At 35.6% G+C, this 21,036-nt stretch overlaps 1 protein-coding gene across 10 annotated transcripts in view; it reads right to left on the bottom strand.

Moving 5' to 3' along the window:
* The window catches only part of RALGAPA1 (Ral GTPase activating protein catalytic subunit alpha 1), a 200,201-nt gene that overhangs the window by 39,256 nt on the left and 139,909 nt on the right, over nt 1-21,036 (bottom strand). For 8 of the 10 annotated variants that reach the window (XM_040256748.1, XM_040256744.1, XM_040256749.1 and 5 more), the window contains 2 exons: nt 11,828-11,951; nt 6,111-6,266 (listed from right to left, as the gene is read on the bottom strand). In XM_040256748.1, the coding sequence (XP_040112682.1) occupies nt 6,111-6,266; nt 11,828-11,951 (280 nt within the window). Of the gene's footprint in view, nt 1-6,106; nt 6,267-11,827; nt 11,952-21,036 lie in introns of all 10 variants that reach the window. The other 2 variants (XR_005723808.1, XR_005723807.1) reach the window with 1 other exon arrangement.

Below are 21,036 nucleotides of genomic sequence, written 5' to 3'. Positions count from 1 at the left end.
GAAAACTACAAAATATTGCTGAAAAAATATGAAAGACTACATTAAAAAATGGAAACATTTCCCATATTCATGGATTGAAAGGCTTAATATTATTAAAATGACTACTAAAGTGATCCAAAGAATCAGTGCAATCCTACTGAAATCCCAACAAGGTTTTTCACAGAAATAGAAAAACCAATCTTAAAAATCATACAGAATCTCAGGTGACTATGAATAATAAAAACAATCTTGAAAAAGAGGAATGAAGTTATAGAATTCATATTACTTGATTTCAAAACTTACTCCAAAGCTACAGTAATTAAAGCATTAATTAAAGCAAAAGCACATTCAGACCAATGGAATAGAATAGGGAGTTCAGAAAGTTTTACAGATGACCAATTGATTTTTGACAAGGGTGCCAAGACTACTCACTAAACGAATGCGTAGTCTTTTAAACAAACATTAGTGCAACAAATGAATAGCCACATGTAAAGGAATGAAGTCAGACTTGTACCTCATACTCTACACAAAAAAAAATAACTAAAAATGGATCCAAAACATAAACATAAAAGCAAAAATTAAAATACTCTTAGAAGAAAACAAATGGGAAAATATTCACGACATTGGATTTGGCAATGAATTCTTGGATTCAGAAGCAACAAAAGAGAACACAGATAAACTGAACTCCATCAAAATAAAACTTCTGTGCATCAAAGGACACTATCAAGAGAGGGAAAAGACAACCCACAAAATGGGAGAAAGTATTTGCTAGTTATATATCTGATAAGACAGTAACACCTAGAATATATAAAGAACTCCAGTAACATAACCAGAAAATTACAAGCAACCTAATTTAAAAAATGGGTGGAAGAGCTGAATGGACATTTCTCCAAAGAAGATACACATATGGCCAATAAGCACATGAAAAGATGCACATCATTATTCAAAAGGGAAATGAAAGTCAAAACCACAGACAGTATAACACTCTGCACCTATTAGGATTAGCTGATAACAAGTAATGGCAAGGATGTGGAAAAACTGGAACTTTTGTGCATTGGCTAGTGGAAATATTAAATGGCACAGTCAGTTTGGGAAACAGCTGGACAATTCCTCAGAAAGCCGAACATATAATTTCCATGTTACCCAGCAATTCCACTCATTAGTCTATACACCTAAAAGAATGGAAAATAGGAATTCAAACAAAACCTGCATGACAATGTTCACTGCAGCATTATCCACAATAGCTAAAAAGTGGAAACAACCCAGTATCTATCAATAGATATATGGACAAACAAAATGCACATACATATCTTGGGATACTATTCAGTCATAGAAAGGATGAAATTCTGACATGCTTCAACATCAATGAAGCTTGAAACCATTATGCTAAATGAAATCAGACACAAAAGGACAATATTATATTATTGTCCAAAAGGATAATACTATATTATTCCAACTTATTATATAAGATATCTAGAATTGGAAAATTAAAAGAGAAAGAAAGCAAATTAGAGGTTACTAGGGGCTGGGTGTAGGTGGTAATGACAAGTTATTGTTAATGGATATAGAGTTCTGTTTGGGAGGATAAAGTTCTGAGATTTCCAGTTTCCAGCCTGGCAAGTAAGAACAGAAGTTAACACTCTGTCCTAGCAACAAGTAAAAAGCTGAACAACTGAAAAATCAACTATAGTACTCTTCTTAGATCAGAGAAGTGAGGTCATAGGGAAAATATGAAAAAAAAAAAAACAAAACCCTAAATTGGATAGGCAAATATGATGAATAACAATTTAACAGAGCAGAAACCTCTGCAGGAACCAGTGCCAGAGCAGGAAAACCTGAGTTGTTGCTGACGAACTGCTGGAGACTCAGTGTAAATAAGAGTGACAGAATGAAGATCAAAACCAGAGTAAGATATGACAGGGATATGGGATTTAAAACTATGATTAATACGCAAAGGGCACTAATGGAAAAAATAAACAACACGCAAGAACAGATGGATAATGTAAGCAGAGAGATGGACATTCTCAGAAAGAAAAAAATGATGCTAGAGATAAAAAAACAACAATGTAAGTAAAATGAGGAAAGCCTCTGATGGGCTCATTTGTAAACTGGACAAGGCTGAAGAAAGAATCTCTGAGCTTCAGGATGTAATAACAGAGATTTCTGAAACTAAAAAGCAAAGAGAAAAAAAAAAACCTGAAAAAAACCTCCCAATATCCAAGAACTGTGAGACAACTACGAAAAGTGTAAAATTTATGTGTAAGAGGAGAGAAATAAACAGAAGCAATAGGATTGAGAATTGCCCCAAATTAATGTTAGACACCAAATAACAGATCCAGGAAGCTCAGAGAACACTAAGCAGGATAAAAGGCCCCCAAACTACATCTAAGCATATCACATTCAAACCTCAGAAAATAATAGATGAAAAAGCCTTGGGAGAAGCCAGAAGGGGGAAAAACATTTTACCTATGGAGAAGCAAAGATTAAAAATTACATCTGACTTCTCTTAAGAAATGAAAGGAGGAACAGAATAGAATAAAATATTTAAAGGGCTGAGACAAAAAACTACTAATCTAGAATTCTATACCCTGTGAAATTATCCTTCACTAGTAAAGGAGAATAAAGACATACTCAGACAACAGAAACCGAGGGAATTTGTTGCCAGCACACCTGCCTTATAAGAAATACCTTTTCAGAGAGAAGGGAAATGATACACAATAGAAATTTGGATTTGCATACAGAAAGGAAAAGCATCAAAGAATCAATAACCTGTGGTGGATTCATGTTGACGTAAGGCAAAACCAATTAAAAAAAAAAATCTTGAGAAAAAAAAAAGAATCAATAACTGAAGGCAAAATAAAAACTTATTTTTCTTATTCTTAATTGATCTAACACTTAATAGTTTAAGGTAATGAATGGCAACAGTGTATTTGATAATGTATGCTTATGTATGTAAGAGCTTCCCTGGTGGCTCAGACAGTGAAGGATCTGCCTGCAATGCAGGGGACCTGGGTTCGATCCCTGTGTCAGGAAGATCCCCTGGCAAAGGGAATGGCAACCCACTTCAGTATTCTTGCCTGGAGAATTGCATGAGGAGCAGTGGGCTACAGACCATGGGGTTGCGAAGAGTAGGACACAACTGAGTGCCTAACACACTCATCTATGTACATGGTTAAGTAAAAGTGAAATGAATGGTATTTCAATGACACAAGGGATAGGAGGGAAAAATTGGGCATATAGGTACTTTTAGTGAAGCACCATGTGTTATTTGAAAGAGGACTTGGTTATAAATGAATAGTACAAACTCTAGGGCAAGAACTGGAAAACAGTTTTTAAGAAAAGCACAAATGATATGCTAAGAAAAGACAGAAATGGAATCATAAAATACTGTTATAACCACAAATAGCAGGAAAAAAATGTAAAGTACAAAACCAAAGAACAAGAGTAACAAATAGAAAATAATAACAAACATGGTAAATATTAGTCCAATTATATTAATAATCACTTTAAATGTCAATGATTCAAATACATAGAGACTGTCAGAGTGGATCAAAAAAAATAAAAACCCTAACTATATGTTGTCTACAAGAAATCAACTTTAAATATAGAGACACATACAGATTCAAAGTAAACAGATGTAGAAAGATATACCATGATACCACCAATAAGAAAGCAGGAGTAGCTATATTAATTTCAGAGACAGCACACTTCAGAGCAAGGAAGATAACCCAGGATAAAGGGGGGCATAACCTAATGATAAAGAGGTCAATATTCCAAGAAGACATAACCAATCCTAAGGTGTATGTACCTAACAACAGGGTGTCAAAATATGTGAGGCAAAAACTGACAGCGCTGCAAGGAAAACAGAAGAATCCACTATTATAGTTGGAGACTTTAATACCCCTCTCAGAAAAGGAGAGATCTAGCAGGCAGAAAATTGGTAAGGGTATAGTTGAACTTAACAGCTTCATCAATCAAGTGAGTATAATTGACATTTATAGACTATTTCATTCAACAATAGCAGATTACACATTCTTCCCAGACTCGCACACAACATTCACCAGATAGACTATACTTGGGCCATAAAACACACCTTAACAAATTAAAAAAATAGAAATCATATGATGTCTGCTCTTAGACCACAATGGAATTAAACTAGAAATCAATAACAAAAAGATAGCTGGTAAAGCCCCAAATGCTTGGAAATTAAACAGCACAGTTCTAAGCAACACATAGGTCAAAAAATATTCTGAAATAAATGGAGAAGTTCTGGAAATCAAGGTTTGTGATGGCTGTACCACACTGTAAATGTACTTTATGGCAAAGATCTGTACATATTAAAATGATTAAAATGATAAATTTTATGTTTTATATACATATTTTACCACAATAAAAATTTCTGTGCTTATAAATGAAACTATTAGTATTTACAGTTTAATCCCTCAATATACTCTAATATATCCAATACTTAAAAATTTCACCACTTAGGGTATAATTTTAATTAGAACTCAACCATTTAACTATTCTTAAATGGTGTTAACACATTTCCAAAATTAATTTTGCTATGATAATGGATTGTTAAACATCCATTTCAGATTCTTCTTAAATAATTAAGGAAGACCTTTGTGACTGTTGTGAAAAAAATAAGAAATCTTAATTTAAGACATTTCTATAAAGGTTGCAAAAATACAACTTCAAGTACCTTATAACCATCAGGTTTAATATACTGAAGTAAAAATATCCTACGTAAGTTTCTTTAAAAAATTTTCAACAAAAAATGATATACTTTGTTCTGCTCTTATGTTTGCAATTGAAGATACTACTAATTTTAGACTCTGCTCTGGGGTTTAAAAGTTGTATCCACAGTTCTGTGAAAATGAGGATCACTGACAAGTTCTTAATGCTTACAATAATTTATCTTTTTGCATTATACCCATAATTGTCTCTAATTTGGATATGGCTTATTTTTATACAGATTTAAAATGAGAAGATGGAAGAAAGTGCTTAACTGAAGTTTTACACCAACCCAACTCTTTACCATTTTCTTGTATTTATGTTTCATTCTGTATTACTAAAAGCTATATGCTAAGATATTCTATAGAAAATCTGTGACTAAATATACTTATCTTCCTAAGCATCAATTACCTATACCTTTACTATTCATTCCAATCTAATTAGCACCCATATATTAGTTATTCTAACCATTACTCATTTAGTAGGCAATTTCCAACAGTATTCTAAAAGGTAAACAAAAAACATCAAGGGTATTAATTCAATCTTATAAAGTATTTGAGAGGATTTCTGAAGTTCCTTTTCAAAAGAGTGTAAGTATGAAACTGTTTGCATAGGTTATTAATGAACTGTGATGAGCTCTGATATTAAGTAACATAAGAGTGCTACGTAAAATGGTCTACCGTATTAAGCAGGTTACATTCAGCAGTGGTTCTGAATAAACTGAGGGACAGGAAAAAAAGAAGATGAAAGAAATGGTGGACAAGGTTTCACTTGAAAAATATGTTTCTCCCTAAAAACACTAAACATGGATTGAGCACACACAACTTTATTCCAGGGTATGTCTGCGGTCACTAGAATGATTTCTGAATGCTGGCGTCAGCTACAGCAAAATGGTGCTGTAGGTTTTAAAAGACATGGGCCATTAAAACCATTTCACTACACCTCTCATAAATCCTAAGGCAGTAAAATCTATTTTAATGAATTAAGACTTATTTTATCTACTATATTAATTTTAGTTAACATTTATTATAAAGCACATTTTAAATGCTTTATAATAATTTACATTTTCATTTTTTCCCTTTCCCTCAATCAATATAAATGTTATATCCATCTCTGTGTGGGGACGTGAATTGTAATTTCACCAATCTGAACATATACAGTAGTTTTTCAATTTGTCAAATGCCCATTTTCTTGAAGGCAAATGCTTTTTTAAGACTATAACCTTCAATCATATCATTAAGGAAAACAGTTTACTCTGCAACAGTTTTTTACTGTTTTTTAAGACAGTACTAGGTGAAGAACAAAGTACTCAGAAATAGCTCTTAATCAATTAGATTTACTTGCTCACATATTTTACTAAGATTCTAACTCTGAGCACTTTTTTCCTTAGCACTTACTTTTTTGGTCAAAGAGTCATCAGAATCTGAAGGCATTCTTGTTGACACATGAAATATTACTTCAACTGTAGAGGTAGCAAAATACGGTGTGGTCAATCCAGTGCTTTTATTTTTTTGTAGTCCTCCCATGAAACCACAATGGTTTGTAAGATTTACCTAGAAGCAATGAAAAGACACATAATGTTTATTAACAAATCCAAACTAAACTCACTACGGAGAAAGACTCAAGTCTAGACTCAAGTCTCTCACTTTGCAAAAAATATGGGGAATGAAGTCTTTTGCATACTACCAACCATGGCTTGTCCCAGAATTATTAGTTAGAACTATTCTATACACTGGTAGATCTTCTTAAGTATCTAAAGATCTCTAATTAGTAGGAACTAATTAGCAAAAGAATCAACTGCTGAGCGCAGCCCACCAGGTTGTTAGGCTGCTGCTGCTGCTAAGTCGCTTCAGTCGTGTCTGACTCTGCGACCCCAGAGATGGCAGCCCACCAGGCTCCCCTGTCCCTGGGATTTTCCAGGCAGGAACACTGGAGTGGGTTGCCATTTCCTTCTACAATGAATGAAAGTGAAAAGTGAAAGTGAAGTTGCTCAGTCATGTCCGACTAGTAGCGACCCCATGGACTACAGCCCACCAGGCTCCTCCATCCATGGGATGTTGTTAGGCTATTAGGTGTTAAATTGTAAAGGCTGTGGGGGAGACATCAAGGGCAGAGAGTAAAAACCAAATGGCAAAAATCAAGACTGGAAATGATCTGGGGAAAAGTTAAAAAAAAAACAAAACAGTAATGTCAGTTTGATTAAATAATTACTTTGGTGTGACATATTTATTCATCAAAACTGGCTGCCTAATTATTAGTACCTATCATAGTCCAGAACAAAAATAAAAAAATATACACTTCAAATGCATTAAAAAAATCTTCAAATTAATCTGTGCAAAGACTTTTAAATCTCTTTTTTCCCAATTATGATATATTTAATATAAGGGTCATTTCACTGGACTTGTTCAACGCACAGACCAGTAACTTGCTCATTGTAGAAAACCAAAGAAATACTGTAAAGAAAAAACCAAAACTTAAACACTGCTTGTATCTCTCCATTCAGAGAAAACAGCTATATATATGCTTGTAAAAAACAAAATATAAGTAAGTGCAAAGTAGACAGAGGATGAGATGGCTGGATGGCATCATCGACTCGATGGATGTGACTTTGAATGAACTCTGGGAGTTGGTGATGGACAGGGAGGCCTGGTGTGCTGCAATTCACGGGGTCGCAAAGAGTCGGACATGACTGAGTGACTGAACTGAACTGAGAGACTTACAAAAGCAAATTTCTGCATATTTGAACTGAACATGTCTCTACTAGCAGTATATCCTACTAATGGCTGAATGTATAAATAACAAGTTAGCTGTCATTCCATTACCATAAGATTTCCTCATTTATAATGTTTTAAATTAATTTTTAACTCAGTAATACACTCATACAATTAAAAGTTCAAAAGCTACGTCAGTATTTTTTCTTTCATATTTCTCATCTCTAGCTACTCAGTTTCACTCTAACAAAGCAATTTCTTAAGTACGCTTCCAAAAATGTTCTCTATATACAATTAAATTTTAAAGGTATGTATGTGTGCATGCACACACATACAACATAAATATACAATGTTCTGCAACTTGCCTTAGCGCACTTAAAACTTCTTGAAAAATACTCATTAGTAACAGCCTCGTCATGTTTTTGTTTTTATGACTTCACAGAAGTCCCTTTTCTTGATGTACAATAATTTAGTGCCCTACCTGAAGGATATTTAGACTTTCCCAATCTTTTGCTATTACAGTCAATGCTGCAATGGATAACACTGAACACATATCATGCTGCATTTGTGAAAGCAGATCTGTAGGACAGTCAAAAGTGGAAATGTATGTCAAAGGACATGTGCATTTCTAATTTTGAAACCCACTACCAAATTGTTCCCTGTAGATTGTACCAACAGTTGCATGAGTGTTTCCCTCATACGCTCTCAAATATATTATCAAAATGTATGACCTCTGCTGATAGGTTAAAAAATGATACTTTAAGTGTACATTTTTGTTGTTTTCTTTTAGTGAGAAAGTTAGTTTCAAGTCAATTTTCTAAGTACATAAAGGAGAAAGTGTAAGTTTAGCGCTCCTTGCTATAAAAGTTTTGTAACGTGCAGATCTCTATTTTTTAATTAAATGTTTTATCTGGAGATTAATTATAGATTCTACAAAGTTCTAAGAAATAATAGAAAGAGATCTTACGTACCCTTTGCTCAGATTCCCCCAATGCATAACCATATTATAACCAGGATTCTGATATTGATATGATTGAGACAACATTTTCATCACCACAAGGATTCCCCGTGTTGCCCTGTTACATGACCCACACCCACTTCCCCCCTACCCCACCTCCTTCTTAATGCCTGGCAATCACTAACTTGTTCTTTACGTCATTTCAAGAATGTTATGTAAGTGGATTATATGGCATGTAACTTTTCCAAGTGTTTGGAGATTTTCCCATTATTTCTCTCTTAATGATTTCAAGTTTGATCCTACTGTAGTTGGGAAACACCCTGTATGATTTCAACACCTTAAAATGTGAAGTTTCTTTTAATGGTTCATACATTGTCTATCTTGGCATATGTTCCTTAGACAATGAAAATGTTATGATATTGCTGGTGGAGTGTTTTATATAAATGTTCATTAGGTCCTATTGGTTGTTGGTGGTGTTGAGACCCTCTATACACTTGCTGATTTTCTCTCTACTACTCTCAGTTGTTGAGAGAGGGGTAAAGTCTCCATTTTTTGGTGAATCTGCCTATTTCTTCTTTTGGTTCTATTAGCTCTGCTTCACATATTTTGCAGTTCTGTTGTTTGCTGCACACATGTTTAGGATTTTTAAGTCTTCTTAGTGGACTGACCCTTTTATCATTGTTATAGAATGTGCCTTATCTCTGATAATTTTCTCTGCTCTGAAGCCTACCTTATTTAATATAAATTCAGTCACTCTGGCTTTAAGATTTGCATAATTTTTTCTGTCCATTTATTTTCTACCAGCCTGTATTATTATATTCGAAGTGAGTTTCTTTTACAATGCATATAAGTGAGTCATGTTCTTTAATCCACTCAGCCAATTTTTTGGGAAAAAAATTTTATCTATTTATTTGGCTGCCCTGGGTCTCAGCTGAAGCACATGGGATCTTTCAGCATGCTAGCTCTTTGCTGTGGTTTGCAGGTTTCTCTTGGAGAAGGCAATGGCACCCCACTCCAGTACTCTTGCCTGGAAAATCCCATGGGCGGAGGAGCCTGGTAGGCTGCAGTCCACGGGGTCACTAAGAGTCGGACACGACTGAGCGACTTCACTTTCACTTTTCACTTTCATGCATTAGAGAGGGAAATGGCAACCCAATCCAGTGTTCTTGCCTGGAGAATCCCAGGGACGGGGGAGCCTGGAGGGCTGCCGTCTATGGGGTCACACAGAGTCGGACACGACTGAAGTGACTTAGCAGCAGCAGCAGCAGGTTTTTCTCTCAAGTTGTGGTGTACAGGCTTTAGAACATGTGGGCTCAGCAGCTGCAGCACATGCATGGGCTTAGTTGCCCTGCAATATATGGGATCTTGGTTCCCTGCTGCTGCTGCTGCTGCTAAGTTGCTTCAGTCGTGTCCGACTCTGTGCGACCCCATAGACGGCAGCCTACCAGGCTAGCCCGTCCCTGGGATTCTCCAGGCAAGAACACTGGAGTGGGTTGCCATTTCCTTCTCCAATGCATGAAAGTGAAAAGTGAAAGTGAAGTCACTCAGTCGTGTCCGACTCTTTGTGACCCCGGGGACTGCACAATTCCATCCATGGGATTTTCCAGGCAGGAGTACTGGAGTGGGTTGCCATTTCCTTTTCCCTGACCAGGGATCAAACCTGCTTCTCCTGCACTGGAAGGTGGATTCTTAACCATTGGAGCACCAGGGAAGTCCTGACTCTGCCAAGTTCAATTGTTATATTTAGATCATTAATATTTCCTGTCATGACAGATATATAAGCTCACCATTTTATTTTTTTGTTCTCTGCACATTTGCTGTTTTATTTTTTCTATTTCCTACGGGTTACTTGAAACATATTTTAGAACTCTGATTTTAGTTATCATTTTGAGCGTATCTTCTGTTATATGTTTCTTACTGGTTTACCTTGGTATTTATTAAACATACCTTATTACAGTCTACTGATGCTGTCATTTTACTAGTTTGAGTGAAACACAGAAACCTGTCACTTTATGTCCTTTAACCCTCCCCTGGTTTGTAATATAATTGCCATGAATATTTGCTTGGTGGTGGTATTGTTTAGTTGCTAAGTTGTGTCTGACTCTTTTGCGATCCCCATAGACTGTAGCCTGCAAAGCTCCTCATCCATAAGATTTCCCAAGCAAGAATACTGGAGTGGGTTGCCATTTCCTTCTCCAGGGGATATTTCCAACCCAGAGATTGAACCCACGTCTCCTGATTTACAGGCAGATTCTTTAACACTGAGCCACATGGGAAGCCCAATTTCCAGTATACTATAGTTATATATGTGTTCTTTACATATATTTTCCCCTCACTCCACAATTACTGCAGCCCACGTGCCTAGAGCCCAAGTTCCGCAACAAGAGAAGCCACTGCAATGAGAAACCCATGCAATGCAATGTACAGTAGTCCCTGTTAGACACAACTAGAGAAAGCCCACATATAGTAATGAAGACAGCACAGCCAACAATGAATAAATTAAAACTAAAAATTAAAAAAGTGAGTTCCTCCATTTATAAATATTTACATATATTTATTATACATATTTTTATATATATTTACACATTTATATATATTCTCCATTTTCTGTTAGCACATGTCTGCCTCACCATTTTACAATTTAAATAAACATACTAATTCAAATCTATTACAAACACCTCACTTCCCAGCTATAATTATTAACACAAATTGGTTCAGGAACCCTGACATGAGTTGGTTGCTAGCATGACATAAAGTGCAGCACCTTCCAATATTTCCTGCTTTGCGATTGGAGATACTCTCTCTCAGGAACATGCCCTCTTGAATGAACTGTCTCTTTTTTGGGTACCAGACCTTAGAGGGCAATGTAGACCTCAGGTGAGTGAGAGGTATACTTTAACAAAGATGAAGAACAGAAAAGGAGAGGCGAGAGACAGAAGAAAAGCATAACTGTAGCAATCAATGGACCGTGGTACTATCATGGAAGTAAAAGAAGTTCATTCCTGGCCGACTCTTTGTGATCCCCTGGATACCCTAACTGGTTCTCACACATTACTTTTAGTAAAGTTGAGGATCTAGAAACTTATCTCCTCATAACTAACCATGCCAACATGGTTAGTCAGAATCCTTGGGACAGTCCTAGAATATTTACATCTTCATTTTAAGATCACTAGTCTAATGGTCATAATTGTGAGGAAAATCTGGATCTTTTAAGTCTATGAATCTAGTACACTCTGACAATATATTATATGATAAAACAGTCAAAAGATTTCCTAAGTCCCAATCGCTGCTGTCTTTGTAGATGAGATATAAGGCAGAAACAGTAACAAATCCATTAAGTTGCTGAGTCTCCTAAAATAATGCTTCTAAAGTAAACTACAAGAAAAAGAAAACTGCTGCTTCCAAATAGAAATAAAATGATATTTATATAATTTAGAAACAATACCTCCCAACCAAGACCAGCTACAAAATCTTCATATGCTTGACTTCCTCCTGTATTGGTCAGAATGGAATGTTTGTCTTCTTGTCCTTCAGCAACATAAAATACTGCAATCTTGTGTGTCTCTCGGCTATAAAACAAAAGATTTCACCATTCATTCAATCATTAATTTATCCAATAATCAACTTCTAAATATGGGGCAATAAAGAAGATGAAAATGAATTAAACTTTATAATTTACAGAGAGAGATCTAAGTAACTATAAGTAAAAAATTCTGAAAGTTACAAAATTGTGATTTGGACAGAAGAAAAGCATGATTACTTCTGACTGAGAAATTAGACAGAAATTTAAAAGAGAAGGTAATATTAAGTTTGGTAAAGGCAACTAAGATTTGACAGATGAAGAAGAGTAGGTATCAGGAAAGACACATAGGTGTGAGTGCACAAAGTATCTGAAGAGCTGCCTGTTGTACAATGTAGCTGAATCCCAGAGTTAGAGGGACTGTGTTTTAGAACTATAACTAAGTAGGAGTACAGAAATGAATAAGAAATGATCCATTTCTCCAAATTACTTATAAGAAAATCATACATAAATACTATAAAACTTTATGAAATAACTGACAAATTCTGAGACATTTTAGTTTTAGTTCTCCCTAAAATTAAAAATGCTCCTAAAAGCAAACTTCTTGTATGAAATTTGGCTTTCCAAGATAACAATAAATGACTCAAGCAAACAACTATCAATGTACTTCTGATTCAAAAACACAAAGTAGAAAGTAAAGGAAATGGAAAAAGATGCTATGCAAACAGTAATCAAAACAGCTGATGTTGCTATGTTAGACTTTTAAATAAAAATGTTACAGGTAGTTCAGAGCATCTTAGGGTGAGGTGGGGGTTGGTTTGGGTACAAGGGATTCTTTTTTCCATTCTGTGTATTTATGTCATTAATCTGACAAGTCTCCCTCCTCCCCATTTGTCTGTCCCCATTCTCATATTTGTATGGTACAAGCAATAAAGACTAAAAAGCTATTAGAGCTAGTAAATGACTTCAGAAAGGATTTAGGATATAGTATCAACATACAAAAAACCAACTGTACTTTTATAAACAATGAACAATCCAAAAACAAAGCTATTTCTTTTATAATAGCATCAAAAACATACAATAATTAAAATTCTTAACAAAAATATTTTGTACTAACAAAAGTACAAAACTTAAGCACTCTGAAAGCCACAAAATGTTTTTGAAGAAAAGTAAATATCTTAAAAAAAATCCCATATTCATGGACTTAACTTATTATGATATTTACCAAATTGATTATAAATTTAATACAACTTTTACCAAAATCCTAGCTTCCTTTTTTTTGTAGAAGTTGATAAGCCGATTCTAAAATTCACAAGAAAATGCAAAAATTCCAGAGTCAAAATAATCTTGAATGAAATCAGAGGACTCATAATTCCCAGTCTTAAAGCCTGCTACAAAACTGTAGCAATCAATGGACCGTGGTACTATCATGGAAGTAAAAGAAGTTCATTCCTGGCCGACTCTTTGTGATCCCCTGGACTGTAGCCTGCTAGGTGCCTCTGCCCTGGAATTCTCCAGGCAAGAATACTGGGGTAGGCAGCCATTCCCTTCTCCAGGGGATCTTCCCAACCCAAGGATCGAGCCTGGGTCTCCTGCATTGCAGACTCTTTACCACCTGAGCCACCAGGGAAGCCCGTGGTATTACCACAGCAGAGACATATATATGTGGTCTTTTGTGACAGGATTTTTAGCACAGTGTTTGCAAAATTCATCTATGTTGCAGCATGTGTCAGCACTTCATTTCTTCTTATCCCTGAATAATACTAAATTTGTGAATGTACTACATTTTGTTTATTCATTCATAAATTGTTGGATATTTGCATTAGTTTCACTTCTCGGCTGTTATGAATGCTGCTGCTATAAACATCTGTGCCATTTTCTAATGGACAAAAAAGGCTTTTTGCAACAGTACCAAGCCAACTTAATAGGAGAAAAAAGTATTTTCAACAAATGGTCCTGAGGGAACTGGATATCTATAATGCAAAAGAATAAAGTTGGAATCTTACCTCACACCACATACAAAAATTAAAAAGCATCACACACTCTAAATGTAAGGTCTAAAATTATAAAAATCTTATTAAAAAGTTCACAGAACTATAAAATGTCCATGTAAAAATGACACGAATGTTTACAGCAGGATTATTCATAACAGCCAAGAAGTGAAACTAATGCAAATGTCCATCAATTTATGAATGAATAAACAAAATGCAGTATATTCACAAATGAGTATTATTCAGGGATAAGAAGAAATGAAGTGCTGACACACGCTGCAACATAGATGAATTCTGAAAACACATTGCTAAGAAGCCCTCACAAAAGACCACATATGTTTGATTCCTATTATATTAAACATCCAGAATAGGCAAATCTATAGAGAAAGAAAGTAGATAAATGTTGTCTACAGCTGGTGAGTAGGGGGTAGTGTTCAGGGGTAATGGAGAATGACTAGTAATGAGAACAATGTTTCTTTTTGAAGGAAATACTCTAAAACTGCTGTGATAGCTGTCTATGAATATACCAAAAACATGTACACTTTGAGTGAACCTTATGGTATGTGAATTACATCTCAAGAAAGATGTCAGAATTTAAGTTGGAAGTATGAAGTAAATTTAAGTTGGAAGTACGTGTAAATTCTGATCCTGGCATAAAGGGGACCTCTCAGTGTTCTCAATATTCCAGGTAAAGGGCTATCAGCTAGAACTCATAAATCACAATTAATAAAGTTGAGCAGAGTTATATAGAAATGTTCACCTATTACTAAGTCAAAAAGAGAAATACATGTGCCAAATAGGAAAATTTAGAAAATAAATCTTTAAAATGCAAAAGTAAAAGAGGAATCACTTTATGTTATCTATGCCCTTTTAAAAATTTGTAAAAGTAGAGCTTGTTGTTGTTTGGTCACCCAGTCGTGTATGGCTCTTTGCAACTCCATGGACTGCAGGCCTCTGTTGTGAAGAAGACCTTACCTGCCCTTTAACATCAGATGTTAATTTTTCACCATTCCTTCTTATTTTTCTACTTACTACTTCTACTAAAATACTTGGTATATATTGGATTGCCATTAAATTATTATGTGCCACAACAGTGAATGAAGTAAAAAAGATTAGAAAAAAATGAGTTTAGTGAACTTGTAGGCACAAATATTCTATAATAAGTCCAGTACTGGCAAAATATTATGAGCTTACTATTGGAAAATTAAAAATGAAATATGTTAAGTTACAAGCACTCCGATTCCCTATATATACATCGCAATAGAAAGAATAAAAAAAAACCTGAGATTTGAAATTAAAAAATATGGTAGTTCAACCATGCAGAATAGGAATGAGTTAATTTAGTCAAAGAAAACAGAGGATATATAAATGGTTGAAGAGATAAGACTATAAAGAATCTTTTCATTTTCTTTCTTCCTAATCCTGCAGACAAATAATCAGGTTTATTTCCAGATTCTTGGCTTAATAAGAAGCTCAAAGTTGCTTTACTATCTATCACATAATTAGAATGAATTTTTACTTGAACCTATTATGCCAGAAGAAGAAAGGGAAGTGGTTTCATTATTTAATTCTTATAAAAAAGCAAAATAAATGTCATGTGTTCATTTGGCATATAGTATCAAAAAGAGAATCTATGCTGTCTCAGTGAAGATGTCCTCCATATACTCCAGCTATATATGAGAATGGAAGTGGTTTTAGCAGGAGCCAAAAACTAGAAAAGCACAAGGTAATGTAAAGCAACCATGAATAGCCAAGATTGGCTGGTACGGCCTGAGTTCTAAAGAATCTGATCAGGCACTGGGAAGTCATTAAGGAATAAAATAAAAATTTTACTTTAGAACAAGGTAATTTTAACATGACTTTTGAAGTCAGGGGAAAAGAACGTTTAAAGAGAGAACAGACACATGATAAAAAATAAATAAAAAGAAAAGAGAGAACAGACGACAGTATTGAATTTTTAGGGGATATAATACTTATGAGGTTTTTAGGGCAGAAACTATTCTGTATTATATTGTAACGGGGTATGTGCACTCAGTCGCTTCATTTGTGTCTGACTCTTTTGCGACCACATGGACTATAGCCCACCAGGCTCCTCTGTGTGTGGGATTCTCGAGGCAAGAATACTGGAGTGGGCTGACACGCCCTCCTCCAGGGGATCATCCCGACCCATGTCTCTTGTGTCTCCTGCACTGCAGGTGGATTCTCTACTGCTGAGCCATGGGGGAAGCCTGAATGGTATACATGTGTCATTATACATTTGTTAAATCTCATTATCTCATACAATATACAATGCCAAGAGTGAACTCTAACATAAAATTCAGTTAATATATCAATATTGGGTCATCATTTTAACAAATGTACCACAATGATATAATATAAAAATAACTGGCTACAACTTAAGACCCTGTGCAGTCAAATAAATAAATATTTAAAAAAGAAAAAAAAATAACTGTATGTTACCCACAATCACAGAAAACTGACCAATCTAATCCCATGGACCACAGCCTTGTCTAACTCAATGAAACTAAGCCATGCCATGTAGGGCTACCCATGGGTCATGGTGGAGAGTTCTGACAAAATGTGGAGAAGGGAACAGCATACCACTTCAGTATTCTTGCCTTGAGAAACCCCATGAACAGTATGAAAAGGCAAAAAGATAGGACACTGAAAGATGAACTCCCCAAGTCAGCAGGTGCCCAATATGTGACTGGAGATCAGTGGAGAAATATCTCCAGAAAGAATGAAGGGATGGAGCCAAAGCAAAAACACCACCCAGTTGTGGATGTGACTGGTGACAGAAGCAAGGTTCAATGTTATAAAGAGCAATATTGCATAAGAACCTGGAATGTTAGTTAGGTCCATGAATCAAGGCAAATTGGAAGCGGTCAAACAGGAGATGGCAAGAGTGAACATCGACATTTTAGGAATCAGCGAATGAAAATGGACTGGAATGGGTGAATTTAACTCACATGACCATAATATTTACTACTGTGGGCAAAAAACCCTTAGAAGAAATGGAGCAGCCATCATGGTCAACAAGAGTCCGAAATGCAGTACTTGGATGCAATCTCAAAAACAACAGAATGATCTCTGTTCGTTTCCAAGGCAAACCATTCAAAATCACAGTAATCCAAGCCTATGCCCCAACCAGTAATGCTGAAGAAGCTGATTGAATGGGTCTATGAAGTTCTACAAGACCTTTTAGAACCACCCACCCAAAGATGATGTTCTTTTCATTATAGGGGACTGGAATGCAAAAGTAGGAAGTCAAGAAACACCTGGAGTAACAGGCCAATGTGGTCTTGGAGTACGGAATGAAGCAGGGCAAAAGTTAATAGAGTTTTGCCAGGAGAACACACTGGTCATAGCAAACTCCCTCTTCAAACAACACAAGAGAAGACTCTACACATGGACATCACCAGATGGCCAACACCGAAATCAGACTGATTATATTCTTTGCAGCCAAAGATGGAGAAGCTCTATACAGTCAGCAAAAACAAGACCAGGAACTGACTGTGTCTCAGATCATGAACTCCTTATTGCCAAATTCAGACTTAAATTGAAGAAAGGAGGGAACACCCACTAGACCATTCATGTATGACCTAAATTAAATCCCTTACGATTTATACTGTGGAAGTGAGAAATAGATTTAAGGGACTAGATCTGATAGACAGATTGCCTGATGAACTATAGACGGAGGTTTGTGACACTGTACAGGAGACAGGGATCAAGACCATCCCCAAGAAAAAGAAATGCAAAAAAGCAAAATGGCTGGTTGAGGAGGTCTTACAAATAGCTGTGAAAAGAAGAGAAGTGAAAAGCAAAGGAGAAAAGGAAAGATCTACCCATTTGAATGCACAAAGAATAGCTAGGAGAGATAAAGCCTTCCTCAGTGATCAGTGCAAAGAAATAGAGGCAAACAACAGAATGGGAAAGACTAGAGATCTCTTCAGGAAAATTAGAGATACCAAGGGAACATTTCATGCAAAGATGGGCTCAGTAAAGGATAGAAATGGTACGGACCTGACAGAAGCAGAAGATATTAAGAAGAGGTAGCAAGAATACACAGAACTGTACAAAAAAGATCTTCACGACCCAGACATCCTGGAATGGGAAGTCAAGTGGGCCTTAGAAAGCATCACTAAGAACAAAGCTAGTGGAAGTGATGGAATTTCAGTTGAGCTATTTCATATTTCAAATCCTAAAAGATGATACTGTGAAAGTGCTGCACTCAGTATGTCAGCAAATTTGGAAAACTCAGCAGTAGCCACAGGACTGGAAAAGGTCAGTTTTCATTTCAATCCCAAAGAAAGGCAATGCCAATGAATGCTCAGACTATCGCACAATTGCACTCATCTTACATGCTAATAAAGTAATGCTCAAAATTCTCCAAGCCAGGCTTCAGCAATACATGAACTGTGAACTTCCAAGATGTTCAAGCTGGTTTTAGAAAAGGCAAAGGAACCAGAGATCAAATTGCCAACACCTGCTGGATTATCAAAAAAAGAAGAGAGTTCCAGAAAAACATCTATTTCTGCTTTATTGACTATGCCAAAGCCTTTGACTGTGTGGATCACAATAAACTGTGGAAAATTCTGAGAGAGATGGGGATACCAGACCATCTGACCTGCCTCTTGAGAAACCTATATGCAGGTCAGGAAGCAACAGTTAGAACTGGACATGGAACAACAGACTGGTTCCAAATAGGAAAAGGCTGTATATTATCACCCTGCTTATTTAACTTATATGCAGAGTACATCAAGAGAAATGCTGGGATGGAAGAAGCACAAGCTGGAATCAAGATTGCTGGGAGAAACATCAATAACCTCAGATATGCAGATGATACCACCCATATGGCAGAAAGTGAAGAACTAAAGAGCCTCTTGATGAAAGTGAAAGAGGAGAGTGAAAAAGTTGGCTTAAAGCTCAACATTCAGAAAACGAAGATCATGGCATCTGGTCCCATCACTTCATGGCAAATAGATGGGGAAACAGTGTCCATCTGAAAAGACTTTGATGCTGGGAAAGACTGAAGGCGGGAGGAGAAGGGGACGACAGAGGATGTGATGGTTGGATGGATTCACTGACTCAATGGACATGAGTTTGCATGAACTTGGAGTTGGTGATGTAAAGGGAGGTCTGACGTGCTGCAGTTCATAGGGTCGCAAAGAGTCAGACATGACTGAGCGACTGAACTGAACTGAATATTCATTTTATGAATCTGGCTCTAACATTAATTTTGAAAACATGAGAACAGACAAAAATTTAACTAAAATATTCTAATAGATGAACCATGCCCTAATTAAATATGAAATTCTAGTAAATTTAACCCAGCAAGAAGTCATAGGACCTAGGAAGGTTTATCCCAAGAATGCAAGAATTACTTAATATAAACAATCTAATTAATATGTATCAACTCGGTAAGAAAGCAAAGGCTGAATGCAAAATAAATAAATATATATGAAAACTTGAATTGATGCTGAAAAGGATTCTGACAACATTTAACACCTGTTCATTATGAAATTTCATAGGAAATAAGCTACTTTTTCAGGATGATACAAATAATCTATTTCAAACCTAATAACCAATATCTTACTTAAGGATTAAATAGAAGAGTCATTTCTATTAAAAGTAGACAAGACGAGGATGACCGGTCTTCCTATAGCTATTTAAAACTGCAGTGAAATTTTTATTCAGTGCAATAAGACATGATGATATAAGCAAAAGAAAGCACAACCTTTTTTTTTGTCTACTTTTTGAAAGGAGATGATTTGCAGAAAATGACTGTATACCTAAACAAATCCTAAGAGTGAGACTACTATAAAATGTTTAAAATCAATAAGAGTCATCCCAGGGTACACTGGGATGACCAAGAGGGATATGGAATGGGGAGGGCTGTGGGAGGGGGGTTCAGGATGGGGAACACATGTACACCCATGGATTGTACACCCATTGATTCATCAATGTACACCCACTGATTCATGTCAATGTATGGCAAAACCACCACAATATTGTAAAGTAATTAGCCTCCAATTAAAATAAATAAATTTACATTAAAAAAATAAATTTACATTAAAATAAATAAATTTACATTAAAATAATTAAATTTATATTAAAATAAATAAATAAATAAATTCCTGATTTGGTAATGGCAAAAAATAAAATAAAATCAATAAGAGAATTCATTAAGGTATTTGGATACAAGATACAGTGAGGGGAAAGATTCTACTCAGAATACTAACACAGAAGTAAAATATACCCCTAAAAGTAATGTCCGGGTCTCAGAACAAATAAAAAGCACTCTATGATTATGAATGGGAAAGTGAAAAAGTGAAAGTGAAGTCTCTCAGTCGCATCCGACTCTTTGTGACCCTATGGACTGTAGCCTACCAGGCTTCTCAGTCCATGGGATTTCCCAGGCAAGAGTACTGGAATGGGTTGTCATTTCCTTCTCCAGGGGATCTTCCCAACCCTGGGATCGAACCCGGGTCTCCCGCATTGTAGGCCGACGCTTTACCCTCTGAGCCAGAATGGAAGAATGATGATAATAAGGGTGTTTACTCTTTCCACAGGGAAGTTTTATTGCAAATCCAATCAAAATATCAATGGGATTTTTTTCCCCCTGGAAAACAATATCATAATTCTAACAAAACTCTGGTAGAAAAAACAGGTAAGAACATCTACAAAAAGAAGAATGTGTTTGGATGAAATGAGGAAGAAGACTGATCCTATCAGATACTAAATTATAAAGCTGTAATAAACAGTAACATCTCCAGAAAACTGACAAATTAATAGCAATAAACAGATGGCTTTGAAACAGCTTACTATCTGATAAAGATGATATCAAGTCAATGGGAAACATATGGTCTTTAATAAATTCTATAACAAATTATAAAAATAGACTATTTTCCAACATTCAATGTGGTTCCATTTCTCATTCCATAAATCAAAATACATTCCAGATGGGATAAAAAATTAATATAAATACTTAGAAACCTAGAAGGAAATTTAACTATTTAATTGATTTTAAGACAGAACTCTCTAAGCACAATTACAGAAATTAAAAAGAAGATTGAGAGATAATACATAAAAATGAAAAACCTGTATGTTAAGCCACCTAAAGATGTTGAAAACTGAACTAGA

This window comes from Oryx dammah, unplaced genomic scaffold (assembly GCF_014754425.2).
Source record: "Oryx dammah isolate SB20612 unplaced genomic scaffold, SCBI_Odam_1.1 HiC_scaffold_16, whole genome shotgun sequence".
NCBI lineage: Eukaryota > Metazoa > Chordata > Mammalia > Artiodactyla > Bovidae > Oryx > Oryx dammah.
Note: the sequence above shows the minus strand (reverse complement) of the source record. Positions and strands in the feature narration are given on the sequence as shown.